Source organism: Syzygium oleosum, unplaced genomic scaffold (genome assembly GCF_021117445.2).
Source record: "Syzygium oleosum isolate NSW1041296 unplaced genomic scaffold, Sole_v2.1 Sole_v2.54, whole genome shotgun sequence".
Classification (NCBI taxonomy): domain Eukaryota; kingdom Viridiplantae; phylum Streptophyta; class Magnoliopsida; order Myrtales; family Myrtaceae; genus Syzygium; species Syzygium oleosum.
In genome coordinates this window covers 1,251,239-1,267,586 of record NW_026607538.1, presented here as the reverse complement: position 1 = coordinate 1,267,586, position 16,348 = coordinate 1,251,239, and the positions used below count along the sequence as shown (strand labels likewise).

Genomic DNA, 16,348 nt, shown 5'->3' with positions numbered 1-16,348 from the left:
CTCTCTCTCTCTCCTAAGTCTGTCCATTAGTCAACTACTTCCTTCTTCCTTAAACTTCCCCCTCACTGTTGGATACAAACACCATTACGTTTGCATCAGAAAAGAGCCTCCAATCCATTCCACACCCACCACCATGGCTCTGCTCGGAGCCCTGCTTCTGGCGTTTGCATTGGCTGCGAGCTCTGCTTGTTGGGCTCACGTCATAGTGGAGAAGAGCAGCATCAAGGTCCTTTCACCGCTGAGCATGAGGTCGAAGCACGACGGAGCCATCGGCAACTTCGGAGGGCCCAAGTATGGAGGCATCCTGGTTGGCTCTGTGGCCTATCCTGGCAAGGATGTTTCCTTTGGTTGCGAGGCCTTTGATGGTAATAAGCCCTTCAAGTCCAAGTTCTCTCGACCCACCATCGTCCTTCTTGACCGTGGAGGTAACTACTCTCTCTCTCTCTCTCTCTCTCTCTCTCAATTTCTTAGATGTGTCAGTGTAGTTCCTTTCTGTGTTTTTGTGAGAGACATCGCTTCTCCCCGCTGATGGTCTTTTTGGTGCTAAAAAGTGATGCTTTATTACCCACTTTAGACCTCCTGATCATTGTTGCTTAGAATAGTTACGTGGGATCATAGTACTTTGCTGGCATGAAAAGAACGAATTTATTGGTTTGTTTCAACAGTGATAGAAATCAGAAAGCCAGATCTTGTTCTTGATTTCGGTGGACAGTTCTGTTTGGCACGGCTCGTGGCTTAGATGCTAAGACAAACTTCTTGAATTCAATCCTGCTTCAGGTTGCTATTTTGCGAAGAAAGTGTGGAACGGCCAGCAGGCCGGAGCTGCTGCGGTGCTAGTCGCTGATAACAGAGATGAGCCTTTAATAACCATGGATTCGCCTGAGGAGAGCATTGACGCTGACGGATACATCGAGAAGATTGGAATTCCATCGGCTCTTATAGAGGGGTCGTTTGGGGAGAGCTTGAAGCAAGCGTTGAAGAAAGACGAAGAAGTCGTAATAGAACTGGACTGGAGAGAGTCCATGCCTCACCCTGATGAGAGAGTCGAGTATGAGTTCTGGACCAATAGCAATGACGAGTGCGGGAACCGATGTGATGAGCAGATGAACTTCGTGAAAAATTTCAAGGGCCATGCCCAGATCCTCGAGAAGCGCGGTTACACTTTGTTCACGCCTCATTATATCACTTGGTACTGTCCTCGGGCTTTTGTTGTGAGCAACCAATGCAAGTCTCAGTGCATAAACCATGGGAGATATTGCGCGCCAGACCCGGAGCAGGACTTTGGGGAGGGATATGATGGAAAGGATGTGGTGTTTGAGAACTTGAGGCAACTCTGTGTTCATCGCGTCGCGAACGAGAGCAACCACTCCTGGGTTTGGTGGGATTACGTGACCGATTTTCACATCAGATGTTCCATGAAGGAAAAGAAATATGGCAAAGATTGCGCCGAGGATGTGATCAAATCACTTGGTGAGTTATGTTCCTGGGAATTATTCAGTTTTTCGCTTCTGTGACCATAATTGTGAATGAGCTTGACTATTTGGCCAGGTTTGCCTATTGATAAAATTAAAAGATGCATGGGGGATCCTGAAGCTGATGTTGAGAATGAAGTCCTGAAAATTGAGCAGGAGCTCCAGGTAATGCATGGTCTTTGTTCCTCTTTCACAGTGCGTTTGAAATAAGTAGATTTTTCATAAGTTTCTTTAAAGCTAATGTAGAGACAAAAATACTAACCAAGTTGTCTAATTTTCTCTATTTATGTAATTGATATTTAGGTTGGCCAAGCATCTCGAGGTGATGTCACCATATTGCCAACGCTAGTCATCAACAATGTTCAATAGCGAGGTTTGTTTTGCAATTCTAGGTGTTATGGTGTGATAGAGGATTGAATTTGTATGTTCTTCCCAATTGCTTGTGTAATCAAGCTGTTTGCATTGCTCTCCTGTGTCCATCCATAGCTACAGACTGATTCAGTATCTATGCTTGCCCAGTATCTATCGTTATATTCTAAAGTAAAATAAATGTGTACTTTATGAGGAAGTCATCTATTTGTTACTCTCTAGGAAAATTGGAGAGAACTGCTGTGCTGCAAGCCTTATGTGCTGGATTTAAGGAGGGGACGGATCCTCCAGTTTGTTGGAGTGCAGGTTAATCTTTGTATTATTGTGTCCTTTCCCCAGTTGATGACTTGCAGTTCAATGTTCGCAATATTATCTGACACTTACTGATGGCTTGATACTACTTCACAGATCTTGAGACCAACGAGTGCCTTGAAAATAATGGCGGTTGTTGGCAGGATGTCCAGTCGAATGTTACTGCTTGCAAAGTACGTTCTGAAGACCTTCCTCAAATATTTTGCATTTGTCCCCAAGTTTCAGTTTTGCAATTAAACCGAATCGTTATTTTTCCAGGACACATTTAGAGGAAGAGTATGCGAGTGCCCCAGTGTACAAGGTGTTCAGTACAAAGGAGATGGCTATATGTCTTGCGAAGGTACAGCTTTATTGCTTCACCAATGAGTGGCATATCGTAGACGTGTTGTTTTTGCCCCTGAAGTTTAAAGTATTCACTGCATCCAACTATTTGAGCACGTGATTTAGAATGGAAAAAGGTAAAAGAGAAACAAGTTTTGGGTGCTGGTGACTTGTGATGACTTTGGTGAATGATGGGAATATCTAAATAGAGACGGAGAAAATATTTCTGATTGGTTTGTGCCAACTTTTGGAAATGTAGCTGATGACATAGTATTCAGCTATAAATTCACTTTTGCAAGCAGTTTTTTGCACAGCCATGCTTCCGTGCCTACCTTGCTGTATTAAAGATATCGTTGCCTCTATTTAATCGAGTAAATTAGCTAACCAAGTGACCAAATAGTGAATGCATTAGCTTAGTACTCACTCTTGGTTCATAAATGGCAGCATTTGGACCTGGACGGTGTGCCATCAACAATGGAGGTTGCTGGTCAGATGAGAAAAATGGGAGAACCTTCTCAGCATGCTCAGTTCAGTACTGTTACTTTTTTTTGTTTGCATTAGTTTCTTTATTACCATTGACAATAACTTTACCTGCCACCAGAAGTTTCAATTGGTCTAACATATAACTTATCTCGCTCATTTTCCTTGTTCATATGAATAGGAGTCTCAATTGTCTGGATGCAGCTGCCCACACGGATTTCATGGGGATGGTCACAAATGTGAAGGTGCGAAATTTTACCTATGTGACTTGAAAAATTATCTTTACATAGTTATCTGTGACATCCACATACGTCAACCTTCTGCTATCATTGTTTAACAGATGTTGATGAATGCAAGGAACGTTCTGCTTGTCAATGCGATGGTTGCTCATGCAAGAACACATGGGGTGGATATGACTGCAAGTGCAAGGGAAACCACCTATATATTGCGCAGCACGATTCATGCACCGGTAAGGCAATTATATACTACTTGTGAAACCGTCTGTGCGCTAGCCCAAGATCTGCAGGAAGCAGTCTTAAAAATCTTCTCTTCATTGGAAACCAGCTTCGAAAGTTGAAGTTTTGTACTGATTACGAATCTGCCTCTGCTTCTTATTTAAGCTATTATTTTCTCTTGGTGAGAGAGAATTATGCATGATAGATGATAGTCATACATATATCCTGAAAGGGCCTCACAAAGAAATGGAGATGAAATAAGAAAGTAGCTGGCATGGCTAGTTTTATGTTCTTACCAAAAAGAAGAACTCCATAAATCTCTTATTCACATAAATTTGTCACTTTGCTAACAATTCTACAGAGAGAAATGGCTCTAGACTTGGATGGTTCGTCACTGTATTGGTATTGGCAGCTGTAGCAGGTGTTGCAATTGCCGGATATATCTTCTACAAATACAGGCTCCAGGTATGTGGAATATATGGTTGAGCAGATTTATATCCTTTTCTCACACCTTGGCAATGAGCTGATATTTCGCTGAAAATTTGCACTTTGCAGTCTTACATGGACTCAGAGATCATGGCAACCATCTCTCGATACATGCCACTAGACAACCACCGTCCCCCTGAAGTTCAAACAGATGTGCAGCCACTACGGGGAGCAACAAGGGTGTGAGGTAAGTGACTCGACAAGTACTTCTATCCTCACCTCCTATTTTTGAGGAAGCCAGGCTTTTGCATACTAATCCGTGGTTTTCTTTCACTTGGGCAGCGAGAGACAATACACACAGTGCCGTGCGAAAGCTGAGACGTGAGGAAGCTGCTTCCTGCTGATGGCAGACTATATTTGCGTTTCCTTGATCCATGGTATACATTCCTTATGAGAAATAAAGAGGATGGGGTTTTGTTCATCGCGACACACATTAGGATTATGATAATTATACCACACAAGGAAAGTATTGGCAGAACCCCACTTGTTCTGTAGATGGGAGTTGTTGAGTTGTATACATGTGTATTAACTATAAGCCTCCGTTGGGGGTTCATATAGAGATTTTATGCGATCAATAGATGTTAAAAAATAAGGCGAAAGAACCATAACGTACTTGAGCCCTTGCATTAGATGTAAGTACAAAGGCAGTTGCGTTAGATCTATATATATTCCTTCTCTTACACCAAGATGATACTGATTACTGTGTCTATTGAGTTCCGGTTTCAATTTACGTGCATGTTTTCCGCCTGAAATATGCAAGAGATACACGGTTCTTTATATCCACCACAGATTTTTTCGAGCCGCTTGTAATCTTCTTTTCCAGTTCATTAAAATTGATAGATGATCTTTCAACCCCATGAACATGAGCAGACGAGACTGCGAAAATTTAGAGAAAAGAATTGTGATAATTCTATTTCTTTTTTGTACCACAATTACTAAGCTATTTATAGGACTATTTTAAGTGCAAACTAGGAAAAAACAGATCTGAAAAATACAGCTATAATCCCACAAATTAAAGGATACTAAGGGACTGTTTGGGTTACGTTTGGCAACCGGCCAAACAGTAACTATTTCTATTCTTTTGTTTCCAGAATCAGTTTTGGAACAAAAATCCGTTTGGTAAATTTTTTGTTCCCGGCCACAAAGTTGCTTCTTGATTTTGATAACAAGAATCAGAAATGGAAAATAATTTTTTTTTCTTCTTCTTCTTTCTGGCCTGTGGCCGATCGCCGGCGGATCTGGCAAGGGCGACCCTTGCCCAGGCCGCGAGCCACCCTCATCGGCGAGCTAGCCATGGCCAAGGAATGGAAAGAAGAAGGAAAAAAAAGAAAAATAAAAAGAAAGAAATATTAAAAAATTCAAAATATTATTAAAATATTATTAATAAAAAGAAATTTTGTGCAGTTAACAAACCCATTTCTTTTTTTTTTCTATTCCAAGAATAGAAATTTTGGACAGTTACCAAATACCTTCAAATGCTTAGAAATTGTTCTCGGGCACGGAATAAAAAAGAATCATTTCTGAACAGAAATTGTTTCCAAGAACAAAATGGTTGCCAAATGGACCCTTGGTAACCGGCCAAACAGTATTTGATTCTATTTTTTTGTTCCCGGAAATAAAAAAAGAACAAAAATCTGCTTGGTAAATTTTTTGTTCCCGGAAACAAATTTTTTCCTACGAATAGTTTTGGAACAGAATCAAGAATAAAAAAAAAAGTTGATTCTTGATTCCGGGAACAAAAAAAAGAATCAAGACAGAAACAAATTTTTTTTCCTTCTTCTCCTTCCTTGGCCAGTGGCTGGTCTTCGGCCATGGCCGGCAAGAGCATCGCGACCCTCGTCGGCCTCTTCCAGCCCTTGTCGGCAAGGGCGAGGTCCCCGACGCTTTTACCGGCCCTGGCTTGTGGCCAATTGCCGACCATTGGCCATGACCGGAGACCAGCCACACGCCAAGGAAGAAGAAGAAGGAAAAAAAAAAGGAAAATAAGAGATAGAAATATTAAAAAATTCAAAATATTTTGTGCAGTTACTAAACGCATTTTTGTTCTTTTTCTATTATAGGAATAGAAATTTTGAGCAATTACCAAACGCTTTCAAATACTTAGAAATTATTTCCGAGAACTGAATAAAAAAATCATTTTTGAGCAGAAATTGTTTCTGGGAACAGAATGATTACCAAACGCACCCCAAGAAATCATTTCCTAACTAATTTTTTACAATCAGGACCTAAAAATCATAATCGAATATTCCTAATAATCAAGTCCTAGAAATCAGGATAATTCAACACTCCCTCTCAAGCTAAGGAATAGATGTTTTCCATTCCCAGCTTGGAAATTATTTCATGAAAGATCCCATCATTAAGTCATTTTGTTAGCACATCTGCCAGTTGATTTCCATAAGGTATATAAGACATGTAGATCAACCCCTCTTCTAGCTTTTCTTTGATGAAATGTCTGTCAATTTCAATATGCTTTGTCCTGTCATGTTGTAGGGGGTTATGAACAATGTTAATTGATGATTTATTGTCATAATACAGCTTCATAGGACCCTCTCACTCGATTTTCAAATCTTCTAGGATGATTTTGAGCCATAATAGCTCACATGTTCCTTGGGCCATTGCTTGAAATTCTTGTTCGGCACTTGATCTTGCAACTACATTCTATTTTTTACTCCTCCAAATCACTAAATTTCCACCAAGAAATGTGCAATAACCAGATGTTAACCTTCTGTCCATTGTGGATCCTGCATAGTCAACATCGGTATAAGCTTGTAGCACCAGTTTTTGATTTCTTCTGAATAGGACTCCTTTTCCGGGATTTCCTTTTAGGCAATGTAGCACTCAATTGACGACTTGTAAGTGTGATTCCCTTGGGTCATGCATAAACTGACTAATCATACTCACTGAATAGGCAATATTAGGCCTAGTATGAGCCAGATAGATGAGTTTCCCAACCAATTTTTTATACATTTCTCGATTTACAGCAGGTTCTTCCTTTGCCTCCCCAAGTTTTTTATTAGGCTCAATAGGTGTAGCTACTTGTTTTACAACCAAATTTTCCAATTTCCTTCAAGAGATCGGTCACATACTTCTGTTGTGAGACGAAAATTCTTTGTCTAAAGTAAGAAACTTCAATGCCAAGGACGTATTTGAGTCTTCCCAGCTCCTTTATTTCAAACTCTTTAATCAAACACCGTTTTAGCTCCTGTTTCTCCTTATTATCGTCACTCGTGACAATAATATCATCAATGTACACTAGAAGTGTCGTCACTCTCCCTATTGCTGAATGGTTAATGAAGAGGGTATGATCGCCTTGGCTTTGTTTGTAGCCCAAAGCTTTTACAACTCTGAAAAATCTCCCAAATCGGGCTCTAGGTGATTGCTTGAGCCCATATAGTGCTTTTCGTAATCTACATGCTTTGTTTGTTGTCCTTATCCTTCAAAGCCCGGTGGAATACTCATGTAGATCTCCTCTTCTAGGTCTCCACGTAAGAATGCATTCTTCATATCATACTGCTAAAGTTGCCAATTAAAGTGAGACGCTAGAAAAAGTAAAATTCTCGTAGTTTTCATCTTTGCCACTAGAGCAAGTGTTTGCCACTAGAGCAAGTGTCTCCTGATAATCTACTCCATAAATCTGAGTACAACCCTTTGCCACCAATCTTGCTTTATATCTCTCAAGAGAACCATAAGCTTTGTATTTCAAGGTAAAAACCCATTTGCAGCTCACAAGATTCTTTCCCTTGGGTTTTTCGACAATCTCCCAAGTCTGGTTTTTTCTAGTGCATCCATTTATTCTCTCATTGCATTCCTCCATTCTTCTTTACAAAATGCCTCAGATAAAATTCCTCCATTTTTCATACTAACAATGAAATTTTTATGAGATGGTGATAGGCGTTCAAGTGACACATAGTGAGATAGTGAATATAAGGGTCGCTTTGTGCACTCTCTAGTACCTTTTCTAACAGCAATGGGAATGTGCGAGTCATTTTTTGGCATATCAATTTACTGTTTATGCAAAGGAGAGTCGAAACTTACCGGAAATTCATTTGCAAAACTCGGATGGGAATCTTGAACCTGTGTTTGGTATGAAACAGCTGCCTTTCTTGAGTACACATGAGGAAATCTCATAGAGTCATAAATACGGGTAGATACAGGAGTGGACACTTGTTCCGGAATAGACTCAAACGTAGAGAGTGAGTCCAGGATTAAAGTAGCATGAATTGATTCATCAGAAACTGATTGGTCAAGAGCTGATTGATCGGGGACAGGTTGATCAGAGGCGAGAGCTCGGATTGGAAGATTATCGGGAGTTAAGTCAAGATTAAGGTTGTCAAAGTCTTTATTTTTCACTAATGATTTCTCCCCCTGAAGATAAGACTGTGGAAAGTCAGGTTTGTTTTCTACAAATGTAACATCGGCTAATATATAGGTCTTTCGAGAAGGACGATAATAACATTTATACCCCTTTTGTGTAGAGGAATAACCAAGAAAGATACACTTGATTACTCTAGGATCTAGTTTTCCCCTTGGTTGATTATGAACATCTAAAAATGAGGTGCAACCGAAGACTCTAGGTGTGAGATTATTTGTTGTCCGGAAATGGGGATAAAAGTCAGAAAGAACTACCATAGGAGTTTTGAAATATAATACTCTTGATGGCAATCTATTAATCATGTATGTAGATGTAAGGACGGCTTCCCCACAATATGACTTAGGGACATTTCCATGAGACAACAAATGCTCGAGTAGTGTTAAGCAAATGACCATTTTTCCTTTCAGCAAACCCATTTTGTTGTGGTGTGTTTACACAAGATGACTCATAAATGATCATTTCTTTTTGGAAAAAGGTTGATAAGATTTGATTATAGTATCTGGCATTATCTGACCTAAAGCTCTTTATTTTAACTCCAAATTGATTTTGAACCATGGAATGAAAATTAGGAACAATACTGCTTACATCAGATTTGTGTTTGAGTAAGAATATCCATGTGACCCTAGTGCAATCATCGATTAGAGAAACAAATCATCGAGCCCCCAAGATATTTGGAATTGTGGAAGGTCCCCAAATGTCATTGTGAATCAAATCAAAAGGATTTTTTTTTTTGTTAATAGGAAAAGATACACGGGTGTGCTTAGCAAATTCACTAGTATCACACTGAAATTCACTCGTATCTAATCCTTTAAACAAAGAAGGAAACATGATATTTAAGACACGAAAAGATGGATGACCAAAATGAAAATGATAAAGCCAAATGACATCCTTATTTGCAGTACTAAGAAATGACAATGATGACTTATTCATGACTTTCTTCGAAATCCTCGGCGTCTCAAGATAGTACAACCCATTCCTTTCCTTAGCAAGTCCAATCTTCCTCTCCAAATCGTATTCCTAAAAAACACAGTAGGTAGGGTAAAAAATTGCATAACATTTGAGGTCTTTAGTGAGCTTTTGTATGGAGACAAGATTGGCTGATAGTTTCGGCACATGGAGGACACCTTTGAGAGTGAGAATGGGCGTAATATGTATATCACCAATTCCTACAACAGTGGCCCGGGAACCATTTGCCACCACTATTTTTCTATTGCTTGGACAAGGGTATAGGTACTAAAAAAATTGTGAAGTGTGAGTCATGTGATCAGTAGCACAAGAGTCTATTATCCAAGCTTCACTCTAAAGTGCTTTTGAAGCATTTAGACCAAAAGAGAACGGAGGCTTAAATGAGAGTGCCAAGGAACATGCGCCATAGGGTTTTTCAAGAGATCCTAAAAGGCTTCTAATTCTTTTTATTTCCTCATTGTTGAAGGATTCTTTCTCCTGTCCTTCACTATGAGTGATTTGCTGGCTGGTCTGCTCAATTAGGTGAGCCTGGGACCTTGGTTGTCCTCCTCTATTTCCCCACTCTCGGCTTGAGGTTGTTGGTTTGCCATTCAGCTGCCAACAATGCTCCTTTGTATGCCTTGGCTTCTTATACACCGCATACTATTTTGGTTATCTCTCCATGTAGGCTTTGAAGCATCCATCCTTCTTCTTTCTAGTGTTGACGCATTGTGAGTTATTAATGTTGAGCCTTCCACAACTTGAGGCTCTAGCATTATTCCCCTTCAACTTTCTTCTGCCCGGATTAGAGAAATTGTCTCTTTCGAAGAAGGGATTTCTTCCTTTCCAAGTATTTGAATTCTGACTTGATCAAACTCAAAATTAAGACATGCCAGGAAATCATATACTCGATCCTTTTCAATGAAGGTCTTTAGAGTTGCAGCATCATCCACGCACTTCATCTCAAATACTCGATAATGATCGAGTTCTTGCCATAGATTTTGAAGAGAATTGGCATATTCCGTCACGGTTTTGCTCCATTCTCTTGTTGCACTTGTCTTTACCTTGATTTCATACACTACATCTCGAGCCTTTGAATAAGTCTTGCGAATAGAATCTCAAATGTCTTTTGGAGTCTTGAGAAACATACATCTATCACTTATGGCTAGATCCATTGAATCCCATAGCCATGACATGATCATTGAATCTGCTTCATCTCATGCGTTGAACATCGGATCTCTTGGTTTTGGACCTATTCCGAGAATGTGGCTGAGTCTTCCTTTACCCTGCAGGTAGGTCTTGACGAACTGTGACCATTTGAGATAATTCTTTTCATTCAACCTATAAGTTGCCCTCATATTTTGTAGATCTCCAGTCATATGGTCGGTGTTGGCCTCCTCAGTCTGACATGAAGTATCTGAATCTTGAATTTTTGTCTCAGACATGGATATTTCCAGGCATAAGGAAAGTACTCGAAAAGGAAGAGCAAAACAGAAGCAATAAAGGCTCTAAGTGAATGAGGTTTTAGGGCCAAAAAAGAAAAAACTGAGACAAGATTTGAGGCGAAGTGGGAAAAATATAGCTAAAGGGATTACAACAATGACGGTTGCGATCATATTGTTAAGCAAAACAAACAAATCCAACAATGAAGACTGTGATTGGAAGATTATTGCATCAATGAAGGCTTCATTGCAACACTATCCCGGAAAAAACGAGTCTAAAGCTTTGAAATCATGCGAGAATTTAGAGAAAAGAATTGTGATAATTCTATTTCTTTTTTGTACCACAATTACAAAGCTATTTATAGAACTATTTTAAGTACAAACTAGGAAAAAACAGATTTTAAAATACATCTATAATCCCACAAATTAAGAGATACTAAGAAATCATTTCCTAACTAATTATTTATAACTATTTCCTAATAATCAGGTCCTAGAAATCGGGATAATTCCACAGAGACAAATCAACCAAATAACAGCATGCTGAGTTCAAGTACTTCATTGATTATTTGGTGACCTTTTGCATAGAAACAGAGGCATGATAGGCACAAGAACAATCTAAAAATTTCCTGCTTTACAATTGGCAACCTGCCTCATGCCTGTGCAGCCTCATTTATAGGTATGGCCGCCAAAAGAAAACAACAACAAAGCAGGCAAAGCACGAAGCTAATAGTTGTATAAAAGGATGAGGAGTGTTGCAGAGTGAAGGAAGCAAATTCGTTGCGTGTTGCAGACTGAAGGAAGCAAATTAGTTGCCTTTTTTCACAACTTGCTTTGGTTGCGCTTCAGCAGTTTCACCAAAACGTTACTCCTGTAGTGCTCAAGTATTGACTCTGAGAGAGAGAGAGAGAGAGAGAGAGTACAAACTACTTCAGAGTTCTTTCCAAAACAAAAATCCAATTCTAACTGCATGTTACATCAATATCCACAGGAGCAAAGTCTCCCTTTATACCAAGAACACTGCTTTCTTACTTTCAGAATTTAACTACCTAAACTACAAACGGTTAGGGAAGATAAACCCTTCATTCACGTCTAACTTCCTCAGAGAATCTGTAGCAGTTAGTTGCTAGACAAAAAGTACAACAAATAAAAACCTCACGTCGATGCACTAGCTAGTTACTACGTAACAGCAGGAGGAACCAACTGTTGCAGCTGGTGGACAACATGTGACATCCTCGGTCTCATGGATGGGACATGCTGCGTGCAAGTGTAAACAAGGTCCACAACCTTTTGAATATCTCCAGCGTCTGGAATGTTAGCAGAAGAAGATGAAGATATAAGTGGATCTAATAGCTCAGGGTAGCGGTGAGCCTGCACCAGAGGCGTTGCCCATTCAAATATACTTTGCCAACCGACGGAGTCAACTGCCTGTGCAGGCCTACGCCCACTGACGATTTCAAGCAGGAGCACTCCAAAACTATACACATCACTCTTTGTTGTTATCTCATTTCTATACACGAATTCTGGGGCAAGGTACCCATGTGTGCCACCAGCCATCATTGTCCTCTCATGCATCACTTCCCATGGCACAAACTTTGAAAGGCCTACCCCCATTAGATGGGCTCCAAATTCTTCATCGAGTAATACATTACTGGCGCGAATATCACGATGCACCACATGTGGCTTGACCTTGTCATGCAGGAATCTAGAGGTAAAACAACACCAAGTAAGATTCTGTTTGCCAAGTTAAAAAAAAAAAAAGGAAAAGTAGGATTCTGTTCATCATACAGGAAATTTCTATTTCAAAGTGAGAATCTCGAAAAACATATGTTAAACTACCGTACAAAGTATGCAAGAACTTCAATCCTATTTATTCCCATTGTTTAGATCAATGCCATACAGGAAATCATGTTCATATTATTTCTGGTCCAACTACTAGCAATCTATGTATTGCTGTGCTTTCAATTTTCATAGAAACCCACCCTTCAAAGACCAATCAGAAGGTAGCATTGGAAATAGAAAAGAAAGACAAAATGAAGAGGGCAAGCATCTCAGAGCCTATCTATGATAATCAAAAAAGGGTTAGACTTACGCAATTCCTTGAGCAAGTGTTGTGGCAATTTTCATTCTCATGGCCCAATCCAAGCTCCGGCCACCTCTTGGTATGTGGTGTAACCATCTATCTAGAGGCCCATTAGCTATAAACTCATAGACTATGTAACGGTCACCGTGATTATAACAACATCCTTTGACCGCAACTAAATTTGGATGATGAAGTCTAGCAACTCTTCCAATTTCAGAATAAAACTCCTTCTTTCTCTGAAAAGTATTCCTCTTCAATCTCTTGACTGCAACCTTAGAACCATCTGGCAGGAGTCCAGTATAAGTTCCCCCCGTCTTGGCATCTCCAAGTAAACGATTTCCCTCGCTGAAATTCTTCGTTATTGACCGCAATTCCTCCTTGGTGAAGACTTTCCATGATGGTGCAACTAATGCAGAAGCAGCTGGATTGGATAATTTGCGTGACCTTCTGCGCCTTTTGCCTTGCTTGTAAAGGAGAAGCCAGAGGACAACAGTCAAGGTGGTGCAAAAAATTACACCACTAACGACAAGAAGAATGATGAAATAATCCATGTGGCAGTGCATGTGGTAACATTTGCTCTCTGCATGTAAAGTAATTAAAAGGTTCTCAGTATAATTGGCAATTACATGGGAAAGAGTGTGCTTTCCAAAAATGAATAATGACTTTACCCATTTCTAGCATGCACACGAAAGAGTGCGATTGCCGACAGTCTTCAACAGAGAGAAATGCGGATCCATTAGTCACCAGTGTACAAGAATCAACAGAGCTATTGAGTTGGCAGGCCCTATTAGAGCAATTGGATGTTGACATCGAACTTTGGAAGATGGATACATTCCAATGCGAAGAATTGTCAGACCACTTCCAGCCATCAGAAGAATTAACTGTCCTTCCTCCAACCCAGCAGCCACTGCTGGTGGTATTGCATAGATGTTGTGTGAGATTCACTTCCTCGAATGATACCAGAGCTGCTAAGTGTCCACCATTATTTCTACATAAGGCCTCCGAACCACTCCACGGATGGGGTGTTTCAAAGAAGCCAAAGCACTTCCTTTTACTTGGGCCAACTACCCAATCTTTAGGACATGTTCCTGTGAATAATGAAGATAGAACTTCAGCATGCAAGCTCAAATGCAGTTTCAGCAAAATAAATACAAAAGTAAGAAAGGCCAGTTCACAGAGCCAATTTCTATTCTATCTGAGCTATGTTCTATAGAATCACAACTTGATGTTTCTTCTGGAATGTCAATTCATACTTCCCCTCAAAAAGAAATAGAGGAGGTCATGCGGTAGATGTCTCCTTGCTGACTTATTCGAGATCATTTTTACAATTACGCCTTGCAGTTCATTTCCTAGTTACTGAATCTTTTATTTTCAAATTTGGTTATCATGGTAAACAAGAATCTCCATGACAAGATTCGCACTTTATCGGCATTTAACATACCATCTGCTGCCAATGATAAACTGGAAGATGGCCAGACAGATTCGAACAGAAGAAAGGGAGCAGCAACCGCAGGTCAAGCCTTTCTTGAAGCGGCATAACAATCAAGAGCATAAGAAAATAAACATTAAAAAACCAATCCCCCAGTTCATAAGAAGTCCTGATCTCAATGAAATGTTTGACCCATAGAAAAAAAAAACCCCCTCAAAACTCATCTCTCTCGTCCCTTGCAGCTCCCTAGTATGTCAGAAAAAAGTGAAAACAGCACGTACCATTTCGCGGCTTCTCCTTCCCGGAAGCGGCGGCGGGGCTGTCGAGCGTCTCGTTGAGCACCTGAAACAGAGAGCAGAGATAGAATGAGCACCCGAAACACCCACCGACCACCGAGCAGCAAAAAAGCAGAGCAAGCCCAAAACAAATCTCACGGCGGCGGAAGCACGAAGCGGGACCACCAAAGAAGCGGCGAGGACGGAGAGCGAGAGCAGGGAGATGAGGGCCCCTCCTCGCGTCACGGCCATTCCGGGAAGGGGAGACCCAGAAACGGGAGCTCAGAGTGGCGACGACCCAGATGCGCTACGGCAGCAGAGGAGTGGGGATCGCGGCGGCGGGAACGGCGCGGCGGAGCTCCATGGTCACTCCGACTGGAGAGGGTCGAGAGAGCAGTGAAGGAAGGAAGGAAGGAAGGTGGGTAGGTGTCAAAATTCATGCTTTCATCGCATCGCCATTAATTCCGAGGACGAGAATTCGGGGAGTTTTCGTTTTATCTTTTTCTTGGTTTGATTGGTGGTGTTCATGAGTCAACAGTCGCCGTTGACTTGACCTGGAGGAGCCTGCAGGTGCAGCGGTTGCTCCAATTTTCTCCCCCTCCTTCCCCATTCTTTTCCATTGATTTTGGCATTTTGCTCTTTTTCTTAGTCCTAATATCAACGATTAGACATTTTTGACTCCTTAATTGGACCAACCTGAAATTTCCGCAATAAATAAATATTGAAACATAAATTCACATCGAATGATATTTTAATTTTTTGCGTGACAGTCAGAAGGTTTTTTGTCGATAGAATTCCATAAGCTCTTATCTGCTTAGGTTGCAACCTCGAATGTTAATTTGGAAGCCGAGATAGAGGTAGGTGGTAAGAGAGGCGTCAACAACGAGTAATGTTTATACGTTGTGAATATTTTAAGTAACAGAAATGAGTTTTCTACACTTCGAATTCCCCACGCATAGTTCATAAAGGGGTCTAGGCTCTTCACTCGGAGAACCCGTGGGAAGTTTGAATACCTTATTCACAATTTCCTAGACTTACTTTGGTGCTACGGTCGGGCATCACTGTATTTTGAGATGAGTTTCTTTGTCGCAGTCGACACAAATCAAGAAGCGAGTTATTCTCAAGGGAAAAAAAAAAGGAGGAGGGAAATGACATAACTGGTCTCTGAACTTTGGTTTAATGTGCAAAGTCGTCCCCAAATTTTTAATTTATTCAATGTAATCTTTAAAACTTTGGTAAATGTTTAAGGACTATTGAACAAATTAATAGTCCATGCACGATATTGCACAAATTCATAAATTACATTGAATAAATTAAAAGTTTATGGACGATCATTACACATTTGATCAAGATTCAGAAACTATTTGTGTAATTATAAAAAAAAAAAGTCATTTCATAAGGAAAAATAGTAAAAATATTTAAAAAAAAAAGCTTTATGACAATATATAGGGCTCGTCAAAGGCTTAACGAGGTTTTTATCAAGTGAAGCCGGTGGAGCAGAGAAAGCTTTCCACCTTCCATTTCCCGACATCAATCCAATTCCGAGTTTCTCCTCCAAGCCCTCTCAGCTGTCGAACATGTAGGTAAGCGATCTCTCCTCCGCCGTGACGCCGCCGTCGCATCCGCGTTTTCTTGAATCCCCAATCGATCTGCTGGGGTCGGATTTCTTGACCCATCTTCGCAATTTCATATACCTTGTTCGCAATTTCCTAGACTTATCCGGGTGCAATGGTAGGGCATTTCAGTATCCATTCAAGGAGTTTATCGGTCAGAATCGATGCAAATGAAGAAGTGAGTTCTTCTCAAGGTAAAAAAGAGGAAAATGATATAAATAAATTTTGAACTTTGACTCAACGTGCAAGCTCGTCCCTGAACTTTTAATTTGTTCAATGTGGTTTACCAAAAGTTCA

The 16,348-nt window shown here is 40.4% G+C and overlaps 1 protein-coding gene and 1 pseudogene across 1 annotated transcript; one reads left to right on the top strand and one right to left on the bottom strand.

Moving 5' to 3' along the window:
* LOC115686408 (vacuolar-sorting receptor 6-like) lies at positions 1-4,412 on the top strand (annotated as a pseudogene).
* A 7,156-nt stretch (positions 4,413-11,568) lies between these two features.
* LOC115686410 (C-type lectin receptor-like tyrosine-protein kinase At1g52310) lies at positions 11,569-14,935 on the bottom strand. The gene is made up of 5 exons (XM_030611691.2): positions 14,598-14,935; positions 14,445-14,505; positions 13,403-13,822; positions 12,744-13,314; positions 11,569-12,356 (listed from the first exon to the last, which is right to left on the bottom strand). The coding sequence occupies exons 1-5, from the start codon at positions 14,688-14,690 to the stop codon at positions 11,831-11,833; spliced, it is 1,671 nt and encodes a 556-aa protein (XP_030467551.1). The 5' UTR covers positions 14,691-14,935; the 3' UTR covers positions 11,569-11,830.
* Positions 14,936-16,348: the final 1,413 nt, after the last annotated feature.

What these genes read in the sequence shown, in the direction of transcription:
- LOC115686410 (XM_030611691.2), bottom strand. Translation starts at nt 14,690, where the DNA reads ATGGCCGTGACGCGAGGAGGGGCCCTCATCTCCCTGCTCTCGCTCTCC. An exon ending in CGCTTCGTGCTTCCGCCGCC is followed by an intron (nt 14,506 to 14,597) that starts GTGAGATTTGTT and finishes TCTCTGTTTCAG; the next exon opens with GTGCTCAACGAGACGCTCGA. An exon ending in ACACTTGCTCAAGGAATTGC is followed by an intron (nt 12,357 to 12,743) that starts GTAAGTCTAACC and finishes TTTTACCTCTAG; the next exon opens with ATTCCTGCATGACAAGGTCA.